The sequence below is a fragment of the Anser cygnoides genome, chromosome 2, assembly GCF_040182565.1.
Source record: "Anser cygnoides isolate HZ-2024a breed goose chromosome 2, Taihu_goose_T2T_genome, whole genome shotgun sequence".
Lineage (NCBI taxonomy): Eukaryota > Metazoa > Chordata > Aves > Anseriformes > Anatidae > Anser > Anser cygnoides.
Genome location: NC_089874.1, coordinates 39,158,054 through 39,179,100, shown reverse-complemented (window position 1 = coordinate 39,179,100; position 21,047 = coordinate 39,158,054). Strand labels below are relative to the sequence as shown.

Below are 21,047 nucleotides of genomic sequence, written 5' to 3'. Positions count from 1 at the left end.
TAAAAAAGGAAAGAAAAAAAAGAAAAAAAAAAAAGAAAAAAGGTTTTCAACCTTAAGTTCAAACTCCCTTTTGAGAAATAACAGGACTACCTGAAGCACTTCAATGTAAATAAATATAAAAATAGATCAAAAGTTCAAGCAAAATCTCAAACTATACAACTAAAATTTATTTTCTTTAAAATCATGAAAACATATGATTTCCCCTTTTCTAAATCATATGTTTTGTGAAAACCTAAAAAAAAAAAAAGACCCCAAACAAACGCCAGAGTTATCTTACCAATGATAAAAAGAATTTCCACTGCAATGTCACTGACAGTTGTGCTTCGAGTTGTAGACAGCTCATCATGGCCAATAAAGCAAACATTATAAGGTACAGTCACAGCAACATAAAACGTTGCCAGTAAAATAAGCCAGTCCCAGCCAGCTTTAAAAGTGCTAAAATGCAACAATATGAATTTGGATTTTTTTGCATCTGAAACTTTGTATTCTGGAAATGCTGGTTTATCTACAAAAACATTCTGAAAAGAGAAAAAAATGTAATGAGACAAAAGATTAATTTGATCACACAGACATTTCTTCTAATATAGCTTTTTTTTTTTTCCAAAATTACAAAGAAATATGACAGTCAAATTCAGGCAAGAATTAAAATTGTAACATATCTTTCAAAAACACAAACATATTTACATATTATTTTAAACTTATGCACATTCTTTGAGTTTTTCCTATTTTTGGAAGGATTTTTTGCTAAAAACAAATATTACAAATGCTGAAAGACAGATTATTCTTCACTGTTAGTGCGATTTTTTCATCTTGAAAATCTGAATCAAAGAGTAGTCTTTTAATCTCACAATTAAAATGCATCATAGAATTCATACATCATCTAAAAGCTACACTGGTATGAAATACTGAGAATTTACCTGTAAAATAAAGATTAAAAGTAAATTAGAAAATGTATCTGCTGTTTTCAAAAGATTCAAAAAAGAAAAGTGGCAAAACATGTTGAAGAAAATATCCTGAACAAATTAAAATATTTTCTTAGAAAGAACAGATATAGGTTCCAATTCAAATGACTTGAACAGTGTATCACCAGTTCTGTTGTGGGTTTAGATTAGATTTAGATTAATTCACGATCTCCCTAGAGAAGCATATTTTAAAATATTTTTTCTTGTCTTGTCTCTACACTAACATTTTTAACAAGATCTCTTTGTTGCTAACACAGTCCTCATGTTTATTTAGGTACATGGTTCTGATGATGGAATAGCTTTTGTGAATGTTGGGGCAGAAAGAAGATTAATGAGGAATGCCATAAATAGAATCAGAAGGGGATGGAATCTTGCAAACTATTTCTTCCTCTGTTGGGTGAATTCTGACTAAAAAGCAATGATTTTCTGCCAGACAGGCTAAAGCTTTGTGTACATAAGGACATAATACTGCAAAATGGGAATAAACCTATGGAATGTAATAGAAATTGCTGAAGACAAAATATCCTTTCTATGTATATTTTTAGAGCTGTGGAGAGGTTGTTTCAGACTAGGTCTAGCCTGGTCCTGTGGATTGGACAGCTAGTTGGAGAGTCCTGGTTTAGTTTCATATCAAGGTATCCAGTTCACATGCCCTGAGACTGCTATGAACCAAAGCACAATTAGTAAGAATTCTTTTGAAAATTCCACTCTGATATAAACCAAAATACTGATGTAGACCCACCATAATATGGCTTCAGAACTGACTGCCTTCACCGTTAGATAATGCCTAGCTTTGTCTTGAACCTTGAGTCTTTATCATCTAACAAAGGTCTCTGCATAAAAGACTTCAGTGCAACAAACAAGTTTTATAAATACTTAGCTTTCATACTCCAGAGTTTAACAAAACCACTTGCCCTGCTGGAAAGCAGCATGTAGTTCATGAACTGTCTTGTGTTATTTACTACAAAAATCTTGCTCACTGTCGTTGTGCCCCCAGTTAATGCTGTGCCAGTAATGAAGAGCTTCACAAAACAATATTGTGTATTCAGCAAGCTATGATTGCTTCTGATCTCAAAGTTACTACGAATATAAAAAAGACAACTGCATGACTCCAGACTTAATTACATTTGCGTTGTCTGTCATAGCCTTTCTGTCTGTGCAATTCTTTTGAAATACTGATATCCTTCTCTTCTCCATTCTTGGTTCTCATTCATGAAGCTGGAGGACTGAATTCTCGTTGTTTCTATTGGTCCATTCTTAATCACGAAGAAGAAAATGTTCCTATTATGAATTTGAATTCAAACCCTTAAAAATAAATTCACTAAATGAAGTAAATGAGTGCTTAACACACACATTTTAAACCAGTATAATATCAGCTGCACAAGGATTTTGACAGTACAGGAAAGTCACCAAAGGATATTTAAAAGTCACATTCCTAAAAATATTGCTGCACTATCAAAATATCATTGGAAGATATTCTGCAGCTTTTTGTTGTTAAATTTTTATACTTCTTTAACATTTAATATTTTAAAACATTTTTGACATTCTAAAAATATTAACATTTTAAAACTTCTTTTCAACATTAATCTTTTTTTCTTTAAAATTTTTTAAATAATTAACATTTTTTTTATCATTTACAGTTTACACTCAATGAAAGGGACTGTATGCCCTCTGAGACATACACCAGCTGTGTATTCTCATGTTCTTAGTCCAGCCAAGATTTTTCTGCTATTAATTTCTAATGTAGTAATGTCTAGAGCAATGTATCTGTACTGCTGCTTAACTTTGGTGACCAATAAGAGGTGGTGGAACAACTAGGTTTTCAGGGTGTTCATGATACATACCCTTTATCTACTTTTTCCAGGAGAAAAAAAGGAGACCATTTCTTTCTTGTGGCACTATCACAGATTTTCGAAGGTGTTTAATAAATATTTTTCTCTCTAGTTCAGAGATCATGGAATCACCAGCAAATGGAATCAGGAGACCGACTGTATTTTTCTGGTCTGCTTTGTGACCACGTCTCTGAGCATCTCAGTCCTCTCTTTTTAACTTGGAATTCCTTGACACATTCTGTCTGTTTACTTACATTTAAAATTTTTGTATAAACATATGAGAATATAGGCCCTAACTTGAAGTAGAGTTTTTTTTGATGCTAGTGAAAAACAACAAATAAACTAAATACTGTTCTGAGATTTTAAGAAAAACTTTTTCTGAGAAACAGTTCTGAGAAATTTAATAATGGGATTTTCCTGAGGTAAATGAATGTCTATTTACAGTATAGCTAAATACACTGTCTTGTTATATGAAGTGTAAAAAGTACAATAGTAGGTAGAACTGCACTTAAATTTGCTTTACTCCTCTTGTTATAATATGATTAGGACATTTCAAAGGTAACTACTGACCTTTTACAGCACTTTTTTTTTTCCAAAAAAAGAACAGTACAAAGAGTACATTAAAAAAAAATTTACACCTACATTATTAATTTTTAATTTGTTCTTCTCTCTCCTTTGTAGGTGTCCAGAGATATGATAAAGGACAGCTCTACTCCGTCTTCGAGCTGAATCGAAATGTGACCCAGCTCTTCCTCTTCCTTTCCATTTTTCTGTAGAACAGAAGTGAGAGTCCATTAAACATCAGAAAATGACACTTCAGCCTTTGAGAGTTGAACTGTTGACATTTTAGAATTTGCTAGAAATAAGATTGAATATATAGATTATACACACATTTTTATGCACCTATATATACATTTTCTTGGTTTTCTTCAATATTTTGCAGTTAAAAAAACAAAATCCCTCTCCTGAAGGGCAAATAAAAGTCACTGTTAGGTTTTAAAAGTCAAATGTCTTCACTCAATTCAGACGCAATTAATTCCATCATATGATTTCATAGATAAGTTTACTGGTTCAGAAAATGAAATCGTGATTACTGACAAGCATCAAGAGTGCCTAGGATTAACCACTTCAAGGCAAACAAACAAACAAACAAACAAAAATAACAATTTACTTTCTCCTTTTGTGGTCTACTTTACAAAACTAAGACTTGTACTTGGCCTGCATTATATCAGAATGTGTTAATTCGCACGCTTTCTCATTAGTAATATTCAAATTTTAATTTGAGTCTTTTAGATTTCTAATTTTCCTTCCACATGGTCACTGTCATGATCATTTGACATGTGTTTTTTTTTGTGACATGAAATCTATTAGGGTAAAAACTGGATACTGTTTTGAAAAGATTTTATTATTATTTTTTTTTTCTTCAGATATCTGTAATTGTCGGTCATGGGAAAAAAAATGGTTCTTGCTTATACAGCAGTAAATTCAAGGTAACTCCACTGACTCTGACGGAATTACAGAGAATTGACGCCAGGGTAAATGAAAGCAGACATTTTGCAATGTGTCAGGATTCAGAAAAAAAGAAATTGTGGGAATAAAGGAAGAAGCTGCCTGTCAAACAGGTTTAATTAAAGTCAACTCAATGCATACAAATTAGGGAGAAGGGGGAGCAGGGGGAAAACAAACAACACATTCAGTACAGCCTGAAATTAACAAGAAAAATAGCTACATCTTGAAACCTGCCTATGAAAATCAAGAAAGATTGGGATTAGAAAATCGGTGCATTTTTGTCTCTACAAAAAAGAAGCATAAATAAAGAAAAGCTATAAGAAACAAAACTTTCCAAACTTCTTAGTGAAGAATGCTTCATTTAATTCATGCAAGAGACCTCTCCAAATGAGGATTTTTTACATGTCGGTGAGGAGGAGAAGGGGTAAAAAAATTAAAAATATACATGTTAAAAAAGATGCACTGCAAAATGAAATTAGTTACTCAAAAGAAATCTGGGGAAGGTGGAAGAAGAAGCCCCATACTTCATACTACAGTTTCCTTATCTCCACTTTCTGTCTACAAAGCATAAAATTGCCAGAAACAAAGAAATGTAAAACAAATTTGGAAAATGCTCAAAAAAAAAAAAACAAAACTTTTTACTTTTAAACTTCCATCTCTCCATTATCAAACCATTTAAAACACGAACTAAATTTTTAAAATGTTCTTAAATTGTGGGTGAGTGCAGACTGCTTATCCACTTCTCTGAGCACAAAATCTGAATTTGTTGAATTGGGTCTCCACTGTAGGGTTGGATAGCTGTACATATTTTTGCCATTTCAGTTTAAAATCTTCTTTAGCACTTGCAGGCTTCCTTTTCTTATCTTTCTCAACCTAAATTGTCATGCTAGATGAAGCCATTCAGTTTACTCTGCTGCCTCTCCAGGTAGTCAATAACGCATGCTTCAGACATGCTATCAGACATGTTGAGAAAGCAAGAAAATATCTTTGCCCAGTTTTTGGCCAGCAACATTTTCAGGACTCTTCCAACAAATGTTTTGTTCTCACAATCCCTTGTATTTAATACCTCTTAGGTCTTTAACCTACAAAGCACAAGATAGTCTACCCCAGTAGGTGGTGGATACAACAGCCTATGTGCATTGAGATCCATGCTGAGTCACGTTGCATAAAGCAGGCACAGTGCCTTCAGGCAGAGTTTCTTTGAGTACTTTCAGCAACCCCAACAATGCAAGGCTCTTCTAGCATAGTAGTCCATTCAAGCAGGTCCTTGTTCCAGAATAACTTACAATATTCAAGATGTGGATACACAGTCGCTTTATGTAATACCAAAATAATGCTGTCAGTTTTGTTCCTAATGGCTCCTAAATTTAGATTTGCGTTTTTTTTTTTTTTTAACCCATTGAACACTGAGCTGAAAACTATCCACAACTCCAACATCTATTTCCAGAATGGTAAACATTACTACAGACATAATCAAAGTATGTACAGTCAGGTAAGACTATTTTTTTCCTATGTATTACTGATGCTGATTTTACACTTTCTGTCCACTCTTTAAATAAAAGTTCCTTATAAGATTTTCAATTTTATGTGCCAATGATCTTATAATATTTTGGTTTAGATAGATCCCATCTCTCCTACATAAGTTTAGCATTCCAGCTAATAAGAATTCTGTAGTCATTAACCTACTCAGACTGTGGGGCTTGATATGGCACTTAGAATGACAGTAGTCATATGTTTGCACAGCCAGTTACTTCTATCACAAACTGATTCCATAATTTCTAAAGGATTAATGCTACATTTATATTAATAGAAGCCATTCAAGTCCTAGAGACAGCAAAACAAAGATAGAAAAGGAAAGTGTAAAATTCCTTACAAATTACTAATATTTTTTCCCTTAAGCAGAAAAAAAGATTTTTTATTGCTGTTATTAAAAGTGAAAAAAACAAATTCCCTAAACTGATATGATGTCATCAGACAATGTAATTGTTAGAGCTGTGTTCTAGCTCATAACATAAAACAATGAATGATGTTTGTGAATTCTCCGGCTTCTGACCTTTCCAGTACCTTTAGGAAAAGTAGCAATCCTGATCCCAACTAAACTACTTTTTTCACCAGCTGTCTTGATGTGTGTGCAATTATTATCTGCAAACTTCATTCTTTTCCATACTTAATTTACTGATCAGTATTATGAAGGAGATAGTTTTTTTTTTTTTTTTTAATATACAGCTGTTTTTACTGATATTTAAAAATGGTTATGTACCTGACAGATTTACTTTCCTTTCAATGGATGTTAGACAAAAAGACACCACAGTGAATCCAACCAGTAGAAAGGCACTTTAAATGCTGCTGTTTTATTTTTAGCTTGTGCTTAAAATCAAAAGGATTTCTCATCTCCCCAAGTACTGTAAGAAACCAGTGTTTTAAAAAAAGCTGTTTGGGGGTTCTATTGCCTGGCACTTTTATACGCTCCTTCCTTTGTGATGATAATCCCCCCCAAATAGGTGTTAAAAAGGATGTTTTGCAATTTAGTCTTAACTCCCCTTTTACTTGATGAGAAATGTGGTAATATGTTTTTTAACTCTCTTGAAGTTCTTCAATGCCTTTTTTTTTTTCTTTAACGAGATTAGCTATAACAACACAATCATCACATATGACAATCTCGTAAATCTTTTCCGAGAAAAGAAACTAACAACAACCCCTCTCTGCCAATCTTACCACTACTCTCATAACAGCTTGAGAACTCATAAACTTGTCAGGCACATGAAAAGCACCAGAAAATGCAAATGCCTTTGTAGCCAATGACTTTTTTGTTTTATAAAAACATGATATATCAAGCTTACACTTAATAGAAAGTGGAGGTTTAAGTCTTTTCTTGTCCTTTTGAAAAAAGTCACAAATTCTGATATGCTCCACTACGCTTGTGCTGCCTTAACAACACAATACAAAAGAACCTTATTTACTGACCAAATTCAAACCTAACCTATGTCTGCTCTCCTTCAAATCACAACTGAGTAGTCAGAGCATAGCACTGGATATTCCTTGGAAAGCAAATCCGTCCCATACATTCAGATACATGTTAATCTTGAGCCATAGACTCATGCAATCTACAGTAAGTAACTCCAATGTGACCCAGAAACGTTACACTCACTCCACAGTAGACATGCTGTGGCATGAGGGAGATCATGAAATTGATGTCTTTTCATAAAGTGAACCTGCTCAAGCTGTAAATGTTGCACACTACTGGCAAAAAAAAAAAAAAAAAAAAAAAGTCTCATCCTTGATATTTTTCTTATGGCATTAATCTGTATCCCTTTGAAACAACTACATTCACATTTTTCCTCAGGTTACGTATTATTACTAAAAAAAGAAAAAAAGAAAAAAGAAAAAAAAAAGAAAAAAGGAAGGGGGGAGGGGGGGACGGAGGGGGGGAGGGGGGGAGGGAGGGAGGGAGGGAGGGAGGGAGGAAGGAAGGAAGGAAGGAAGGAAGGAAGGAAGGAAGGAAGGAAGGAAGGAAGGAAGGAAGGAAGGAAGGAAGGAAGGAAGGAAGGAAGGAAGGAAGGAAGGAAGGAAGGAAGGAAGGATGATTTTGAGGAACACAGGATAAAGCAATATGAAAAGATTTTGAACAAACAGGAAAAAAAAGTCAAAAAAAGAGATTGTAAGGAAGGCTGGTATGAGTTTTTCTAGGTTTTTAAAAATCTTTCACTAACTTTAAGGTATTATTCTTCAGGGTACACCACACCAGCAATTGTCAATATAGAGAAAACTGATACAAACCTGCTTTGTTATTAATGACAGAATAAAAGCACTACCATGGCCAATATGCTGCAGGAGGTCTGTTAGTTTCATGACATATTCTTTCTGTCAACAACAGTCAAATATTCACAGAACTATTAGGTGTATGGTGGATCCAGGTTAGCCTCTAGCCACTTTTTTCCTCTGTTAACTGATTAACTGATTCAATGAGAAAACGTACTTAATGCACATACCAGCTGAAAAGCTCTAAATATTATTACAAAATATTTTCAAAGGGACTAATTTTTACACAGAAACAAATGTATGATCTTCATCATTTTAATATTACACCTTCAGAGAACAATAAGAGAAAAGAAGCAATGGTATACATTACTCCTTGTCTCATGGATTGGAAAGACTTTTAAACAGCAGTAAGCTTAATGAGATAAGCTGCTGATTCTTCCATCATGAAGAATTAGGAGGTGGAGGAAATACACACAAAGACCAGGGATTTCTCTTTCTCTCTACCTCCACTTCGGTTGTTGAAGGGTGTGCATTCCCAAATAAATATATTTTTTTATTTTTATTTTTTTTATTTTTTCCCAGAAGCTGGTATTTAGACATATTTCATAAAATTCAGAATTGAAAAAAAAAAAATCCAAGTAGGTGCATCTTTCTTTGGCTACTTCTAACAATAGACTGAGATCCAACAGAACAAGGAAGCTAAACTGATTTTAAGCTATTTCTGTTTGTGAATATTACTGCCTTCTCCCAGGTTTTACCTGAAAAGTTGCAAAATCACTAATAAAATAAAATACTCCAACTCCAAAAAAACTATTTCATAACTGCATTAAAATAGTTTATTCACCAACCCATTACTACACATTTATAAAGCGTTATCTCACTAGGGGAAATATTGTCATTTTGATTATGCCACTAAATTTGAAACATATCTTCTAATTTATCTGAAGTGACTATTGATATGTAATTATACAGTACAAAATTTATTGTTAAATAATTTTTACTGGGTTACTACTTATTTTTCAGCTTTTTTTTTTTTGACATCTTTTATTTCCTGATTCTTTAAGTCATTGAGAAACTTTTCATTGACACCCACAAGTGTCTCCCTGTACATGAATATAATATTTAAGGCCATAAATTCAATGAATTTAAAGTGCCCCATTCTATCCCCCCTTTTAATTCCATGATAATAGAATGATTAATGATTAATTAATGGAATGATTAATGATTAATTCACATACTTTACTTACTGATATTTTGCCCCCCAAAGTGTTTAATTTAATATATTTTTTTATTTCTAATCTGAAGTGGTGGTAGTTTCACACTCATTGATGTTTTTACATATTAATTACATAAATGATTTGCACAGAAGTGATAATACAGTATAAACTTGTTTATTTGGAAGGTTAAAATGAGAATAAAATCACCTGAGTAATTTCTACCTTGTAATGAAAGCAAGAGTTTTGACAAATAAGGACTTGTTTTCTTAATACATTTATCTACAATTCAGAACCAGATCAGTCACCACTAAAAGCATTTTGTGGACAGGACAATTTGTCCAAAAGTAAGGCATGGGAGAAAAACAGTTGTTTGTTTGTTTTGTTTTGTTTTTAAAGTTAGTTTAAAGAGCTAAAATGCATATAAGTTCAAAAACCTGTCTGTTTTTATGTGGTCAATGAAACACCTACAAACTCTGATTTCTTCTCAAGGAATGAAATTTTCAGAATATGATAATGACAGGTGATAAACTGTTTTACAACCTTAAAACTGTCTTTGCCATGGCTAGGCAGAACTTGCTTTTAATAGACATTATTTACGAAGTCCTTGTAGGACCTCAAAGTCGCTCTGAGGAGCCACTGCATGAACTACATTCAGTATAGCTGCAAATATAAGTGAATTCTGCAAATGTTCCTGCTACCCTTACTTGTGTTTCTGAAGACAGAGTACATGTACAATACACTTCCTAGTTCACATAGTCTCCTAATTAATAAAATGTAACACACCAGGCTATGTCTAGGTCTGTGAAAGTCTTAAGTTTATTTACAAGGTTCTGCAAAGCTAACTCCCTCCACCTATCCCCCAAAACACAAACCTTAACATACTACACACACAACTTTGAAGATCTCTTCTAATTGGCAACGCACATACTGAACACATTTGTGGTTTCTTCCGTGACGTCTGCTGTCAGTTTTACATGTTTGAACTAGCAAACTCTGAAAGGAAAATCTGAAGATATTTTCCACTCTCTGTCCTCAACATATTCCAACAACCAGAAAACCACCAAGCTGAAAACCAAAACAAACAAAAAACTCCTACAAAACTCATCTTTTGATAACTTGTCTTTTAAAAATCTAAGGATGCTTGCATGAGTTTATCTAGGAAATAGTGAGTCAAATGGTTGCTAATGCATTTATTCTCTCACCCTTCCAAGATATTCTCCAGAGTACATGCTGCCTCCTCAACATCTGCACATTCATTTGCTTAAGAATGAATGTTTGCTTTTATTTTTTTTTTTCTCTCTCTCTACATATACTGCAAAGGACATTTCTCCCTCACCTCCAGTACATATCCTTATGTCTCTAGGAGCTGCTGGAATAAAACCACCATTTACTTTTAAAACGTGGTATAATGCTAAAGTAATGGCCGTGAAGATAATACTTCTAAGGGTTCAAGACTCAAATACAACATATTTGCTTGCATAGAGAAGGTGCAAAGGTATATGCTCACACGTATCTGAGGAAACAAGGAGCAGAAAGACAGCTCTATATGCATCTCCTAGGTGTTTGCAGTCATGCACTGCGCAAGAGGAAAGCAGGTTCTCCTTACTGAGGACAAGAGATTCAAACTCTTCCTACTCTGATGGTCAGCCAGGAACAAAGTCACCCTTGAGAAGATGTAACAGAGTCATTGCAGAACAAGGGTTTCCATGACGTGTAGTTCCTTTGAGCAGAGGAGTCAAACTATTCTGCTATCTCACCTCCTGTATTGACACAAGTGCATGATGTCCCATGCATCCTGAAACAATTCTACCTGCTTTAAGTAACGAATATCTAGGTGACAGTACATCCCCTTCTAAATACCCTGCCTCCTGACAGGCATAATGTGTTTTAAAACTAAATTTTGTGCTCTGAATATTCACTGCTGTAGCTTGAACTATCAAGAAGTAGCTGAGAACAATTAAGCAGAATAAATCAACCTGCACATTACAGAATTTATTAGAAGAGACCACCCTTGCCCTCAGCAGACATTTTTTTTACACAAAAATACGGAATGTAAAATGGTTGGCATATGTTATTTCACTTTGGCATACTGAAAAGAACCACCACTCCCTCCAACAAACAACGTGTAATCAAAATAAATCTGTCTTCTTAGAAAGAATTAATAGGAAGTCAGAAAAGGCTCACCATTTAAACCATAACACTGCAGCTTAGTTTAATCCATAGTGGGAAAAGGTGTCCAGCTTTTCATTTACAATTATTACTGGGATAAGAACATCTTTTCCAACAGGAAGGCTAACCTGGCAGGGAAGCCTTTCAACTAGGAATGATGGGAGGAGAATATGATGACATGTTTCCTGGGGGGGGCAGGTAATTGGGAATAAACCCATGCACTAGGACAGGATGAGGGCCAGCTAGCAGGCAAGCAGCTTGCCAAGCAAAACCTGGAGGTTTTGGTAGCTACCAAGACGAGCATGGGCAAACAATGTGTCTGGTGGTAAAGAAAGCCAACAACACTGTGGGATGCATTAGAAAAGAGTTGCCAGCAGGTTAGGGGAGGTGATCTCCTCAGTACTGGTGAGATTCATTGTAAATGCTGGTTCCAGGTCTGGGCTCCCCTTTAACAGGACAGAAATGGACACGCATTAACACAGTGAGTCCAGCAAAGGACCACAAAGATGTCTAGGTGTTTGGAGCATCTAACACATGAGGAGATGTTGAGAGAGCTGGGACTGATCAGTCCAGGGCAGAGAAAGCCCAGGAGGAAAAATAGTGTGCATAAATACCTGATAGGGGGAAATAAAGAGGAAGCCAGACTTTACTTAGTGATACCTAGTGAAAGGACAAGAGGCCATGGGCACAAACTGAATACATGAAATTCCATTTAAACATAAGGATTTTTTTTTTTCCACTTTGTAGGCAGTCATATATTGGAACAGGTTGCCCAGAGAAGTGGTAGAGTCTCCATCGTTGGTAATACTCAAGACACATACTAAGTGACCTGTTCTAGCTGACCCTGCTTTGAGTAGGTGATGGGAATTGGTGTAGACATTCTCCAGAGGTTCCTTCCCACATTAAATATCAGGTGATTCTCTGGTTAATATTTATTACATACATTTTTTTTATACTAATGCTGGAGTATATTTCTACAACAAACTTACAGGTGGGGCAACAAATGCAGTGCTGAAACCAAGCTGACAATATTGAAAAGATGAGGGCTCTAAGAACATTGCCATGAAATAGGGTGCATGAGATAGTGATGGAGGGAAGGATGGTAAATTAAGTTTTAAAACAAAACAAAACAAAATCAAAAACATATAAGAGTTGCTGATTGTCACAGCACCTCTTAAGGACTGTCATACACAAGTTTTTCCCTTTATCTTATATGAAAGTTTCAGGACAAAGTCCTCTCTAATCATTGCATGATAGGACAAATTTCACTGGAAACTTTTATACAGAGGAAGAAAAGAGAAAATCTGTTAAATTTGTATTTAAAATGAGACATTCAAAAGAAAAGGTCACAGACAGTGTCTGACATTTTGGCTGAGTAAAGGAAAATCAGGCAAAAAAGTGGACTTTTGCAGTCACGTTGGCACAAAGGAGAAACTGAAGTTGTGTGAACACATGAGATAAAACTTAAATGTGCTGCAGAAAATCAAAGGGAAAATCAAACAAATATCTCCTTATAATAAAACCATAAGTTAAATCATGGTTTCAACATGAGTAACAAGGGAAGTAACAACTAGGGATCAGGAAGAACAACCAGGATCAGAGTGTACCACACAAGGCAGACAAACGTCACTAGTCATAAATTTATAGCAATTCTTAAAACTCAAGCCACCAACACAGAGCAAAAAACTGAATGGGCATTTGCTGGTGTAATGCAAGTCTTCACGAGTATGTTCACAGTCAGAACATGGTTGGGATCTAGAAGGAATATTAAGTTTTAAATGTGTAACAGCAAACATGAGTAAAAATCTGCTTAGATTTTCAATTTAACATGAACCCACATCAAAAGCTGGAGACCATTTTAATCCATCCTAAGCTGAGCATTACAGCTACAAAATGTTTAACAGATAAACAATAGTTAAATAATAATAATAATCATCATTCCTACACCTATTTCAAACTATCACTGGTATATTAAATGTGATTTCTCAGTGTAACCTGAAAACTTGCATCTCTCATAATGTAAATAATTAGCCTTTAGAGAACAGATGTTCAAACAATTTCTCTTCTGCATGATCCTATACCATGTTTTAATAAACAATTTTCCTAAAACTTTCATAAGTGTAAGGTTTCCTGTCTAAAGAAAGAATTAGATAAAATGCATTATACATTTTAAATATTTTACTTCAACATGAAGTGATTGGTTGAAGTTGTATGTAAGGGGAATCTGCAAATATACTTAGTATTTCTTTAGGGACCCAGGAGTTGGACTCAATGATCCTTGTGGGTCCCTTCCAACTCAGATATTCTATGATTCTATGATTCTTCCATCTTTCAGCTCAGAAATTCTGAGACATATTCTCTGTAAAAAATGAAGAATGTAAAATCCCTCAGTTATTCAGGGTTGAAAAGTGAAGATGAAATTATTTGTTGAACTGTAAAGAGGAGGCAGACATTGTTAGAATAAATATTGAATTAAGAATTTTCATCAACGCAGGGAAACATAACATTTCCTATTTTGAGTACTAAGAAGTTATAAAAGAAAGCTGCATTCCAATTCCCTGTAAATATTATTTTTATTGAAAACTAATATTAAAGAGCAGCAAAAGTTGAATACAAATTGTTAGATTTCCAAAGAATAAATTAATATATGATCTGGAAGGACAGATCATATATTAATTTATTCTTTGGAAATCTAACAGGTCTCTGATTTAACAGTGTGCATGAGAGAGAGTTCAAGTAGCTGTGACTCTCAAAAACTACATTCTTATCAATATTGGGTTCAATTCACACAAACCTTCCTTTTTGTCTTCTGCAGCAATCTTCACTTTTGTGTCTGTTATATCTTTGAAAGAGGCCAGAAAGAGTACTACATCTCCTTTTTCATTCTTTATAGGAACAATATCCAATAGGCACCAGAATGAAGACCCTGTAAGGATAAAAATGAATTTAATTCAAACAGCTGTCTTTTAGCAGAGAGAGAAGGAAAAAAAAAAAAAAAGTGAATCACTAAATCTACAACTAATGCAATTCTAAAAAAAAAAAATCTTATTTAGGAGGTCAGTTGTCAGGAAATCACAGATGTTCAGCTCATGTAAATCTGTTTGCATCATTGGTTGAAGCTCAGTAATACTGCTTTCTCTGGAAGTAAGGCATTAATTTAAATGCAAAATTTATCTGTGGGGATCATTAATAGAATTTAATGAAACTGCTTACTCCTCTGATACTATGCTTTCCTTTGAACTCTCAACTGATGTTGCTTATTTTACTGGAATAGCTTTCACTTTGTTAACTTGACATCTGAAGCTTCCAGGTTTACTATAAAATCATTTTACTTTAATCTTGCTTGATACTCATTAAAATCTCTTGACAGGAGACCTGATAGTCAGAACATCATTTCACTAATTCAAAGATATTTAAACTAATCAGACATCAGACTTAGAATAGAAAGTGTAAATGCTTGATTCAAAGTAACTTAAGCTAAGAAAGAATTAACTCCCCGCATCTTACAGGTAAGATTTATAATACAAGAAATCTTCTGTAAAATTAATATCAGCTATCTTACTATATATAAAGGTCAGCTCGCTAAGGTGTTAATTAGACAACACTGAGATTGACAATATTTTTAATTTTTGCCAACCTTTCTCTTCCCAGATCTGGTAAATAATTGTACCACTTTCAATAGTTATTTTCACTGATTTTGTTACATGTCATATTTGCAAGGTATGTTGTTCAATTCCAGTGGAAACATTTATAGGTCTGCCATTAACACAGACGACTTGGAACAGAAGATAATGAATGTTATGTGCTAGGAGTATAATGGAGATTTCAGCAAGCACCCTGGATCCCAATCCCATCCATTCTGGGACAATTCAGCCCAATGCCAGGTTTTGTGTTTTTCCGTTTTTGGCTATTAATACTTCCTATCTCCAATCATCCTTCTCCTCCTATTATTTGCAAGATGTATAGTTACCGTTACAGCATTTTTGTTTGTTTGTTTGTTAGTTTTAAATTACCTTCTTGGAGATTTCTTTATGTTTCCATATTCATTTTCATCCCCAACAGACTGCTATTAGCATTCATTTACAAGCAAAAGTATATTTTCATTCAGAAAAGAAAAAAAGAAAGAGTTCCTTCAACCACTGCTGCCACTACTGCCAAACTATCAGCTGTGCTTTGGAGATGTCCTTTGGAAGAACAAGCAGATTAGTTATTTCATCCTCTATTCTTCCTTCTGAACTCTGCAGTCTTGAAAATGAACTGAACACACCAAGATCACAATTCATCTAAGTCAAATTTTCAACTGGAAGTTCTCTGTCTGTTAAAAGATGTAGGTAAGCATGGGGGGTGAAACTGCAGCTTTCCTTTTGAAGGGCCTCTGAAGATGAAGGTGGAGAAGTATGTTTGAAAAGAAATTCATCTGTTCTTCTTTATCCTGGTTAAACTTCTCGAGAGGCAGGCTTTGAGAGTAACAATACTGGTTGAGTCACCAGGTAATGTTTCCACTCAAGGAGTTTCCACTTTAAAGTAGAGATAGGGAGAATTGGGAACAGAAGGAAAGTAGATTGGGTAAGGACAGAGAAATTGTGTGAAAACAGACTGACTTTATATTAGGTTTAATCATTCTCATTTTGAGGTTGTAGAGAGAGAGCAACAAAGAAGCCCTTTTAAAAGAAGGTAGAACTGACACAGAAGCAATATATTTCTATCTTCCCTCTTTCTTTTTAATTTTCCATTCTTAATTCAAATTTATACAGACATAGCTTGTTTTATCAAAACTTTTGGGAAAAATTGCTTAGTGCTCTTACTGTCAGAAATGTTATATAGAGCCAACACCCTATCAATCTGAAGTGGTGTATTCAAAGACGAGAAGTAGCATTAAGCAATTTTACTTTATGGCTTAAAAATAGAATCACAGATATCTACAGAGTATTATTATCTACCTCTTAAACTATTCATGTTCTTTCTTTTACAATTGTATTTTGTGCATTCTAGTAGTAGTTTCAGTTGGACAAAAAGCTGTTCTCAACTGCATCTTCTTAACAATACTAATAGCAGCCTTTTCTTTTAAACATCTGTTGAAATCTCTGGAAGTAGAAGTGTATCTTACTCTTTTAAATTGTTTCATGTCTTTTTGACACACACACACACACAAATAAATCATCACAGCTGTTTCAGGCAGAAAGTTAGAGATATTAGCTACATCCATATAAATCTAACTCAGTTATGCTAAGAAGCACATCTGATAACTTTATCTGAAGTGATAGATTTGTATGTTTAGGGAAGTAATTGTAACACTGTCCATCAGTAATAATCAGAAATAGAGACAAATACTTTCAGTGTTACATGTTGTAATGTTTTTTCTCTTTTGTTAACGTGTATTTGAGTTCTTTGCTGGTGAATACTAGTCACTGAAATCATTTAATGTCATTTTCTGTTTCTCTTCAATCATATTTTCTCTCATTATCTATCCTCATTGTTCTCCTCTGTGAATGTGTGTGGGGTTTTTTTTGTTTTGTTTTGTTTTATTAAGCAAAACAAGTATGCTTAAGAAATGGTACAAACAACTAAAGAAAGCACATATCTGATACATGCATAGGATACTTCTCCCTCAAAGGGTTCTGTGTTAGTGCTTAGCATAGCAGAGTTGCAGATCTTGACATTACTTATACGCTCAACCTTTAGAAGTTCAAAGTTTACTTTTTGGGGGTTTCTGCCATTACTCTGACGTGTGCAAATATATATGAAATACTCTTCCAGACTAGAGGAGATGACCCAGTTTAAGCCAGGACTAGATCAGTATGTGCTTGCACTCTGTCAAGAACAGAAGTGTGCCACATTTCACTCTAGATGAGCATTCTTGGAAAAATGTACTTATCCAATGCAATCAATTATACAGCTTTTACTGAAAGCCAACACTGTAGAATGCTATAAGCCAAAATAAGAACTTTCTACTCACTGAAAAAAATAATGCCCTATTCAGTTATAGTTCTTTTGAGTGCACTCATCTGTGAGGAAGAAATTTCTTCCCTGCTTCAGGTGGTGCACACAAAGGTTTTCTGTATTGCCAGGAGTTGTCTATCAAAGACATTTCTTTTGGAGGTTTATTTATATACAGACCTTTATTGCTCCAAGCCACTACTCTTTGAGGAAGAGCCTAATCTTTCTCTTGCATTATGAACTGAATGTTCAAAATATATTTTAATATCCTCAAGGCTTGTATAAGCATATCTCAGGAAAGAAGAAAAGAGACCAAATGAAGCATAATCTTATCACAAAGCAATTTGGCTATAGTCCACCTTTCATGTATACATAAAAAAGAGAGTGCTTTATGGTCACTCTCTCACTCTCCGTTTCTACCTTTCCTCCCTCTGACAGTTAGAAGTCTCCTTAGACTGAAATCAAAACAAAGGTCAACAGGGCCAGGAATTTAAAAGGGAGATTTGATAAAAAACCCTTGCCATCATAGCACCAATAACCTTTAGAACCAAGTATTCCTGTTACTAGAAAATAAGGTCTGCTTAAACCAAGGAACAAACTCAGACTGTTAACCTTACTCATAAGCTATGTCCACCCAGCATACAATAATACTTAACCGAACTTCAATGACAGCTATCACAGACAAAGCCCATTGCAAGAGTCAGAATAGAAATATTTGGGTATTGCAGTGGTATTATAGAAACAGAGAGGGATTATTGATGACTAGTTAATGTAAGTCTTTAATGGAATAAAAATAAATAATTTGCCCATCTCCTCTGCTTAATCAATATTTTATCTGTGCTTTTCTGCAGTAAGTATCTTCTTAGTGTAAAAAAAGGAAAGCATAAATGTCTTGCATGTTAGATAAACAAGTCTTGTGACACACACACACAAAAATCTCTTCATTTAATAATTACCATATTGTATAACATTAAAAAAGCAGAATTAAGCTGCACAAGACATCATGTATCTGGCTGATTTTTTTTTTTTTTTTAATGGCAGTGCTTGATTTTAAACAGATATAAATCTAGCTTTTAAGATAAAATGAAACAAACAAAAACAACAAAAAACACAACTTTTTCCAGGGATTTGTTATTTAAAAGACAAAGATAAAATTATTTTTGTATAGATAACTGCAATAACATATTGACAGGGTTGATACTAATTCTTCAGCTTTACAACATGGTCCTTCCATTTACAGAATTACTAATTGTTAGCAAAATAAAGCATTGGCTTATTTTTTAAGAAGTTTAGCCAGATTATTTCACCTTTTCTACTGTAGAAAGTGTGAACTCCACCACTGACAGTCCAGGATGCCAAAGACTGTCTGGGGAAACCAAGCTAGCTTTTTTTGCTAGATTCCAAGTGCCAATGATAACATTTTGTTCTGAATGTTTTGTGATTTTGACAAGGTGTCAACACTTTGTTGAGGAGACCAAAGTGCAAAGAAGCAAACAATTCTTAAAACAAAACAAAACAAAACAACAACAGCAAAAAAAACAACAACAACAAACTGAACTAAATTAGAAGGGAATGTAGCTGAAAGAAAAAGTACATCTGTAATCAGAGTACTTTTTATCTTGTAAATACCAAAACTTTGACAATGATCAGTTAACATAGTTAACTCAAGGCTTTGCTACTTTAAGAAAGTAAGTACCTCATTCTTCTCCATTTTTTGCAGAAGTGGCATGTACATACTAACAAAATTTATCAAATTTTCCCTTGAATTCTGCTCCTGTTGATGACAGCCTATGTGCTATATCCTAGTGACAGTCTTTGGTCTGACAATATTGCAAGAAAACTAACAAGAAGACATATGGAGTATCAGGTAACTGATACATATAGTCACTTATGGTTGTGCTAACACTCTCATAGCAGTAAAAAAAAAAAAAAAAAAAGGCTCAAGAATTTATGGCCAACAGATCATGTTTGCAATTAGTTCTCTCTGCAAATTTTAAGAGTCAACTTAAATCCCTTCCAAAAAAAAATCTCAAATGAGAATACAGAGGTATCTCAAGAACTTGGCTGGGGGAAAGGGAATAGGTAAAATACCTTAATAATGAGGTAAAATTATGGTTCAATATGAATAAGCAGATAACAGTCAATTCTGTGGAGCTGTGTAGTGATTTATAAACTTCCATTAAAAATCTCCCTGCACATCTCTCACACGTGGCAATAGAGCACGTGTGATATTACTCAGATCTATCACATCTCATCAGAGAATGTGAAAATCCCCTCTCCATGTCTCCCCTTCTTTTTCAGTGACCAACTTCATCCTACACTCTGTTCCCACTACTGCTGGATAACTCATGAGCTCTAACTCATAGCTCATATGTCATGTTGCACAATGTCTAATTTTGCTGTCATCACTGCCATGATGGAGAAAGGGAAAGGATGTTCCACTAAGAGGAGACATTCCACAGCACATCAGCCTCTTATCCTTGCCTTGCTGCAAACTCCCTATGTTAGTCAGAGAAAGACTTTGCTCACCACCTCAAAATCTGCATTTATTAATATGCTGACAGAGGCTGCCTCTGTTCTGACAGCTCCTGGTTTGAGTGCTTGACTTTTCCAACCTTGGTGTTCTTTTCTTTTGTATGCAACTGCTAGTACAGTCTGCTGTATACATTTTTTACTAACAAATTTATGGACTCGAGCACATCTACATTTTGGATTTGTTTACTCAGCTTTGCTATCTCTCCTTTTATAACCACTTTCTACTACCTTTTCTACTTAATGCAATTCCCTATTTCAAAATCCTCTAGTTACATACGAGTTTTCATTGAACAAAAGCAGAGAAGCTAAGCGATGCCTGTTAAAGCCGCGCATTATCCTTATGTGTGCTACTTACTTTTTGTCTGCTCTAATTTCCTTTTCCTATCTCTGTCCAGATTAGAAAAGAAAACTGCATTTAAGCAGATAAGAACTTCCCTGATGTAATACATTTACTAGGTTACGTTTATAACAATTAGCAAAATACACAGGATTATTAAAAAAACTCAGTAAAGTCAATGAAATGCATTCTGTTTAAATGCAAAAGACTCCAGGGCAAATTCCTTGATACCAGCAGTCTGCAACTTACTTTCCCTCCAACTGCAATGATCGTTATTCTGTCACAGTCATAATACTACAAGTCATTTGTCAGCTAACTCCTGTGACAGCAGAAACTGAGGCAATTTATTGATCTAATTAAATATCCAATAGTTAAAGTCTTAAAAAATTATCTTAAAATATTCTTGCTACCTTACTTGTTTAATAATTATATGTCTAACCATAGACTGTTTTTACCCAGTATACTGGAAAAAAAAATCTAAACAAAATATAGTTTCTTCAGTTTTTTTCCATGTACTGTTTTGGAAAAAAGTCATGACCAATCCTTCCTGAGTAGTCTTGTCTTTCCTCTGTTCAGATGATATCAGCTTTTTTCATTATTTTGAGTTACACAATCTCTAAATAAGCAAAGTCTACTTTCCCTTGATTATTGTATTTTTGAAATCTATTGTTAGAATTGTGTTTACAGCCTATGGTGCATATTCTTTTTGGATTTTAACAATTCCTTGTTCAAAATGTAGACTTAATGACAGCAGCAGATATGATTTTTTAGTCTACTGAGGGGTGTACTT

The 21,047-nt window shown here is 34.3% G+C and overlaps 1 protein-coding gene across 1 annotated transcript in view; it reads right to left on the bottom strand.

The window, feature by feature from the left end:
* KCNH8 (potassium voltage-gated channel subfamily H member 8) overlaps positions 1 to 21,047 on the bottom strand; it is a 191,294-nt gene that overhangs the window by 97,608 nt on the left and 72,639 nt on the right. The window contains exons 3-5 of the mRNA XM_013171969.3: positions 14,243 to 14,374; positions 3,437 to 3,564; positions 278 to 518 (exon numbers count right to left, since the gene is read on the bottom strand). Coding sequence (XP_013027423.1) covers positions 278 to 518; positions 3,437 to 3,564; positions 14,243 to 14,374 — 501 coding nt within the window. The remainder of the gene's footprint in view (positions 1 to 277; positions 519 to 3,436; positions 3,565 to 14,242; positions 14,375 to 21,047) is intronic.